The sequence below is a fragment of the Corylus avellana genome, chromosome ca6 (assembly GCF_901000735.1).
Source record: "Corylus avellana chromosome ca6, CavTom2PMs-1.0".
NCBI classification, from domain to species: Eukaryota; Viridiplantae; Streptophyta; class Magnoliopsida; order Fagales; family Betulaceae; genus Corylus; species Corylus avellana.
Genome location: NC_081546.1, coordinates 28303063 through 28310738, shown reverse-complemented (window position 1 = coordinate 28310738; position 7676 = coordinate 28303063). Strand labels below are relative to the sequence as shown.

The window sequence follows — 7676 nt, the reverse complement described above, 5'->3', positions numbered from 1 at the left end:
TGAGCTACAATGCTCACCACCAATTTTTGAGGTAAAGTGCTAGTATTATGCAGCTATACTTTTACTAAAATTTGCATCCCACTAATCAAAATAACCTTCGGCTTATTAGGTGTGAATGTGCTCTAAACTTCAATTTCATTTAATAAGAAATTAATGTATGAGTTTATACTTATAATAACATTTATAATCCATTCATTCAATGTGAATAATTTAGCCACACAATATAAGAATAACTTTATGAGATGATACAACAATAATGGTAAGACAATGATACTACGTTTCTCATTGACAAATTAACCAAGTGGGCTCACCGTCCACCCATAAGGGAAATTTCTCACGCAATTCATGCTATGCATATTTTACATGAATCCCTCAAGTATGAAATGAAATTGGTTTGTGTGAAATGTGATGCACGCACCATTAATCTTATGGTCAAATTCTACTCTTAGCTCCTGCTTAAGGATATTCTGTATTAAAAAAAATTTCCCGATGTTCTTTTAATACATAATTGAGATATTATGTTAGAGCATTCCTAGCAGCCTTACCAAAATAATTTTTTTGATTATTTTAGTGAGACAGTTTAACAAAAGTGGCACTTCACTTTCCAGACTCACTATTTTAACCAAAATAAAATTGTGAGTGAACAGTACTCATTATCTTTAGTGAGTACGGTTCACTCACCTATTGATTAAACAAATAATTTATCTCTTTGCCTTGTTGTTTTTCGTTTCTTCTTCTTCTTTTTTGTCTTTTTTTTTTTTTCTTTATAAAAAAATTGAATACTTTCAGAACCATTGTAAAAAAAAAAAAAGAAAAAAAAATCTTAATTTTAATAAATGTATTTATTTATTTTTGTTATTCTCCTAAGGTTGAAAATTGACATACAGGTGTGGTGTGGACATCGAAAATCTATCCAAACCTGGAGGCTGAGAGGAGAGGCAAAGAAATAGTTGGCAGTGTCATATAAAGGCAGAGGTGCGAGGGTGTTTCAGCCTTTCAGGACCCTACACCTCTTTCACGTTCACTCATTCTCACAAAGACACTCACAGTTTCAAAGGGGAGTTGGGGCCTTTGGAAATTGGAGTTTCTGCAGCTCTGCTCGGAATGGCTTGCAGACTTGCAGACTCTGTGTTCCATTTCATGGTACCCCCTTCTTCTTCTTTTTTTGCTTCTTTTTCTGCTTCTTCTTTGCCTTTTTTTATTTCTCATTTTGTTTTTTGGATTGAATTTAAGGGCCCCCATCCAAAGCCAAGTGGGAGTCGAAGAATTTTAGCCCATTGTTCTCCAGGTATGTTACTCTTTCTCTCTCTTTGTAGGATAGATTTTTTCTCATAGCTTCTTCGAATTGTTGTGTGATATTTGATTGTCTATTCTGGCCGAGATTTGAACTTTATTAGCTTTTTCATGTCGTTTGGTCCAAATGCGATATGGGTTCTGTTTAATTGATGCATCTTGCGGTTCTTAGAAAAAAGCCAGTAGCATTGTGAGTTTAGCAACTTTAGCGTAGCAAATTGGGCTTTAGAATTGGCAAAAACTGGAACTTGCTGGATAGAATGCGTCAAAGTTTTTAGATTTTAGAATCCTGTGTGGAAAACTGGAGGATTTTGTGTAAGACTAAGCAAGGAATTAAGGAGAAACTGACAAAAGAAACGACTAAGGTGGATGAAAAACACTTTGCTGGAGTCCTCCGTTGCACTTCCTTATTATCGTGTAAGTAGAAGGCATTTCACATGCAATTTGCTATCTGTTTTAGAATATTCCATTTAGGCCAAGGAAATCTATATGGATCCATTGGGTTGGTTATTCTGGTTGTGATGGCAGCCACCAATATCTAAATTTGTACAAACATAATCAACAAACGCCAACTTTACCTTAATCTTAAACAGGAATGCAGTATCCATACTGGTGTGCGTATTCTAATAGTATTAAACAGCTTATACTTCTGATTTTTTTTGCGGGAAAGTATTGTAGATTGTTGCTAGATATGCACTTAAAGTAGTCACTTTCTCTACTATAGTGCCACCCAATGGAATTCACCAGCTCCCAACTTGAACTCCAGGCAGTGACTGCTGCACATCTTGATATTATTATAATATTTGCTTTATCCAGTGCACTCTATTGAGCCACTCAAATTTAATTGAAAATTGTAATCAAATGTTTATCTTAACTTGGAACATACTTTAATGTTCTTATCACTTTATTATTTGGGACACTACATCGACTGTATTACAGGTTGACTGGCACCCATTACACATCCAAAAACCTTTTAAGACATTAGGAAAAAAAAAACAAAAAACTCAAGTTGTGTGCGCACACTTGATGATTACATCATTCTCAGTATTGAACTTTATTAAGGGTTCAGGATTCTCCTCCTGTTGTGAAGTTGATTTTGCTCGAGTAAAATACTGTCAGCCAAGAGAATGTGAAAACTACTAATGCCACATAAGAGTTTAGGCAAAGTTCCATCCATGTTGAGAAAAGTAAGCCTAGAGGATTTGTTAATAGTGAAAATACATACCATTGTTTAATTTCCCTGGCTGACATGATTAAAGATGCATTGCATGAGCTTGACATAACAAAGCCCTTCTTTTTTTTTCCCTGCACGCACCTTGCAGATGAGGTTCTATTCAACATAGCTATAGTGAACAAAGAATCACTGCCTGAATTCTGAAGTTTCTTCCTTAGAAAGCATTTGAGTGCATATCTAGTAACGACTTACATCCTAGGCGTGTCCAAATTTGCTTCTTTGATCACTGTGAAACCTCCTCGACAATGGAAAATTGTAACGTTAGGCAACAGACTAAACAATGGTAGTGTTTTGGTTATCACCAAACCTGTAGCCTTACTTTTCTCGACATTTATGGGTATGAGGACCAGCCGTTTCTCACGGCCATTAGAATATTGGATGGTGCTTTCAATGTTATCTCCAGTTATTGTCATATGCGAGTAACATAAGGGGGAAAAACTAAATTTTAAGTACTGTCTGACTAGCACTATCCCCCAATCTCTTTATCCTTTTAATTGGTCTTCTTCTGTGAATAAAATTGTTATGCATTGTAAAACTATGCAAGATTCATATTTGTTTGAACTATCATTGCCTGTCATCTTATAACTTACCATTATAGGCACCTTACATTGCTTATTCTGATAGACAGGCAGATATTATCTGAAGGGGGAAAGACTTCTCCAGAAGGGAAGCAGAAATCCGCAGTTTTTATTTTCAAAGAGGAATAAAGTTCTGCAAGCTGTTGCAGTTCCAATTGTACCAACTTCAGCAGATAGTGCTGAGTATAGGAATCAATTAGCTGAAAGATATGGTTTTAAGCAAATTGGAGAACCACTTCCTGAAAATATTAAATTAAAAGATATCATTGATACCCTTCCAAAAAAGGTAATGCTTCCATAAGATGCATATTGCATCCAAATTCTTTTATATTGTTTGCGAAGAAAATGGATTTTGTGAATAAGATTTTGGACACAATACCTAGGAGATATCTGAGCCAACCATTGTTCTGTTGTAATGGGTAAGACTATTTATCAGGTTAACTTTCCTCCTTGTGCAATTGCTCTTAGTTTTATGATTGGAGATGCAGAGTCCTTTACCTTAGTATCAAAACAATAGTAGTTATTTGTATCCAGTGAGAAGAGGGGCATTGAATAATGATTCGCTCTCTCTCTCTCTCTCTCTCTCCCTCCTTTTAAGGCTGACTTTATATCCTAACTGAAATTGATGATATTTTCATTTCCAAACTTTTGAAGGTGTTTGAGATTGATGACGTGAAAGCATGGAGATCGGTTTTAATATCCGTCACTTCCTATGCCTTGGGGCTCTTTATGATTTCAAAAGTCCCATGGTATCTACTTCCTCTGGCTTGGGCATGGACAGGGACTGCAGTAACAGGGGTTAGTTCTGCATACATCTTTACTATGTGGTTTGTGAATTTTATAATGTGTCATTCCCTCCTCTCCCCCCCGCGCCCCCTTCTCATCCTAGGTAACTCATTTATTTTTTTGCATGTTTCTGTAAAGTTCTTTGTAATAGGCCATGATTGTGCTCACAAATCATTTTCAAGGAACAAACTAGTGGAAGATATTGTTGGAACCTTGGCCTTTTTGCCTCTAATTTACCCATATGAGCCGTGGAGATTTAAGCACGATCAACATCATGCAAAAACAAACATGTATGTAACTTTTCCTATTGAATTATCTCAGGCAATACGTAAGAAGAAATATGGCTTGCTTAGTATCAAATGTATATAGCCCAGTCTTTTTTTGGATTGTAGTGGAAATTGTCTCATCCCAATGTATGGTATGTACCTAGAGACACACACACCCATATACGCATTATGTTTCATGTGATATATGATACATCTAATAAAGGTTTTATATCTCCCTTTAGCCAAATATCTTATTATATAAAATAATTATATCGATGAAAAGCACATAAATGTACGGTATATGTAATGGTAGATACATGCTAGAAAGACAGTTGTATCCTCTTTTTTTTTTTCTGATAAATGTATATAATTGTATGTTTGTATGTATGAATCTATATTTTTGTGTGCTGGTTTGTCTAGTTTACTACTTCCATGAAGTTGCAGGTCTTTTTCCATCTTCTAAAATTTTATCTGTATTCCCGTCTGTCTTATGTCTATAGGTTGTGTGAAGATACAGCTTGGCACCCGGTTTGGAAAGAGGAGTTTGATACGTCTCCTGTTTTGCGCAAGGCAATTATATATGGATATGGCCCATTTAGGACGTGGATGTCTATAGGTCACTGGTGTGTATGAAATACAAGGAATCATATGGAGCAATTATTTCTGTTTCAAATTTTTCTTGGTCCTTACTCCTTACTATTAACAGTTACCAGTATTGGCTTGATTAATCTTAAATTTCATATGTTTTTATTTCATACTTCTTTGTCTCAACATTAATAAGCATCCTAATAGGTTGATATGGCACTTCAATTTGAACAAGTTCAGACCAAGCGAAGCGAAAAGGGTGAAGATAAGTTTGGCTTGTGTGTTTGCATTTATGGCAATTGGATGGCCATTGATTATCTTCAAGACGGGAATTGTGGGATGGATCAAATTCTGGTTGATGCCGTGGTTGGGCTATCACTTTTGGGTAATGCTGCTTCCTGTTCTCTTGCAGTAATATTTGGACACAGTAACCACACTAAACTGATAAAATCATTCAGTAACTTTCTCATATCCAGGAAATACGTGATATTGTCAGATGGTCCATCAATTTTGCATTTTATATATATATAGTGGATAGTAATACACAGCGGAAGGGGAACTCCTTTGCTACTGTACCACACACATTGCAACAAATTTAATAGCACCAAAACTATGCAAATAATATATTGTATGTAACTTACCAAGAAGAATATTGTATATGGTTTATTTCTTATTATTTTAATTCTCTGCAACCCAAATCAAATAAGCCTAAAACCACCTGGATCAAGAATTTATTATTTCTTTCCAACTAGATTTATAGTTCATTCACCCTCCTGGGAGGTCCTCATGTTGTACCACTTCTATCAAAAACATTAATAAATATTCATGAATATTATGATAGTATGATGCAAGACTTCACTGCCAATAACATGATTTTATGCATGCATTGCTTTTGTCTGCTCAAATGCATTGCTTTACCACCAAGCTAACGGCGGTAATTGGTAACAAATTTTTAGCAAGATCCATTCAAGGGTAAGGTGTTACTCTTGAATGGATCTTGCTTAAAATTTGTTACCAACTGCCACCATTAGCTTGGTGGCCTATCTATGATAGTTTTAAAGTACGTGTACATTTAATTTTTTTCTGGTCCTAAATAATTCTAGAACTCCAAATTTTCATAGTTTACGCAATGCCTCAAGGTCGTTCAATTGTGAATCTGATGATTTGACCATTCAGATTATATATCTTATTTTTGTCTCAGTGTTTTTCCTTTTTTGTTGTATTTGTAGATGAGTACTTTCACCATGGTCCATCATTCGGCTCCTCACATACCATTCAAATCTTCAAATGAGTGGCATGCCGCTCAGGCCCAGCTTAATGGAACAGTTCATTGTGATTACCCTCGATGGTAATATCTTCATTGTTCTTTTCAAAAATGTTTTCCCATGAAAATTACTTCATCCATACCATGATTCCCTAATTAAAGGGATAGTGATATGAATGCTAGCATGAAGGAACTAATAAGTGACTGAAGATATTATTTTTCTGATCTTTGCTTGGCAGTGATCAAGTTCTAGGGCCACTTTTATTAATTTCTGGTGAAACAAATGTGAAAATTGAAAAACATGTTTGATTTGCTATTGAAAATCTGCCCAAAAGAAATATAGAGCTTTAATACCAATAAATTTGTTCAAGTGGTTGAATAACAAAAAGTAATTATTTAATATCTATGTGAATAAGTAGACTGCTAACTGTTGGCTCCTTTTTTCATGGACAGGATTGAGATACTATGTCATGATATTAGTGTCCATGTCCCCCACCATATTTCTTCAAGGATACCAAGCTATAATTTGCGGGCAGCCCATAAGTCTCTTCAAGAAAATTGGGGAAAGGTAGGATTGATAAGTCCTCGACACACACTCACACACACATATTGTGCCCATAATCTCCTGACTGATGCCAAAATAGTTGCTCTTTTAATTCATTTTCTCTCCCATGTCTTCAACAGTATATGAACGAGGCTTCGTGGAATTGGCGTTTGATGAAGACAATAATGACCATATGTCATGTTTATGATAAGGAGCAAAATTACATTTCCTTTGAGCAACTTGCCCCTAAAGAATCTCAGCCAATTACATTTCTCAGGAAAGTGATGCCTGATTATGCTTGATTTATCATTTTGCCCTATGTGGTCGTTCCATGGCTTTTTGGTTCCTTCTTATATGTTATCTTTTAGTTTTGGGGGTTAAATTAGGTGTGCTATTTCATTTATCTTATCTCTTCTTGCTTACATTGTACAATATTGGAACTTTCTGATTGATAGAGAAAACCAATTGAAGGAAGGTTCCTAGAAGTTCACATATCAGTTTTGATTACTGTATTTCCTTATATGCAAAAGTGATGAATTTATTGTCATTCGATTCTCCAAGAAAACCCCCTCCTTTTTAAGGTGAAAGATTGTGGTTCATTAGATAAAAGTGATCCTGAACAGCAACATTTTCCTTGGATGACTGGGTACATCAGATCTTACTTTGCTAGTGAATTTAAATACATAAGGGTCAGGCTAATATTGGTTGGACCACTGGAGCCTCTCATTTTTTATTGATGCCTGATACTTATCTCTCTACACAGAGTATCTTCTCATAAAATTATCTATGTTTTTGCTAGTTTACAGATATCTAAGCTCTTTTATTTATTATTTTCTGCCGGTTTACTGACACTTGAGTTCATTTGATTTGCTAGTGGCTGACATCTAAAGCTCCTTGTTATGGCCAATTTATAAACCTAGACTAGACTGCTACATAACACTTTTCTAAGTTATTTTTCTATTAATTGATAGGACTTTTGGGTCAAACTGACTGAGTATATTAATTTCTTAAGTGGGCTCCAATTAAATTGGGATTTGTTCTACATAACAGTTTAAAATTAATCTTTGGAGCTTTTCTGGAAGCCAACCAGCGAAAGTTTGTCTTTGAGTGAAAGTGAGATATAATA

The 7676-nt window shown here is 35.3% G+C and overlaps 1 protein-coding gene across 1 annotated transcript; it reads left to right on the top strand.

The window, feature by feature from the left end:
• Positions 1-925: 925 nt before the first annotated feature.
• On the top strand, positions 926-7097 carry LOC132183689 (omega-6 fatty acid desaturase, chloroplastic). The gene is made up of 10 exons (XM_059597066.1): positions 926-1143; positions 1234-1288; positions 3156-3391; positions 3760-3903; positions 4030-4181; positions 4658-4780; positions 4950-5127; positions 5972-6090; positions 6460-6574; positions 6691-7097. Exons 1-10 carry the CDS (start codon positions 1105-1107, stop codon positions 6850-6852), a joined length of 1323 nt encoding a protein of 440 aa, XP_059453049.1. The 5' UTR covers positions 926-1104; the 3' UTR covers positions 6853-7097.
• Positions 7098-7676: the final 579 nt, after the last annotated feature.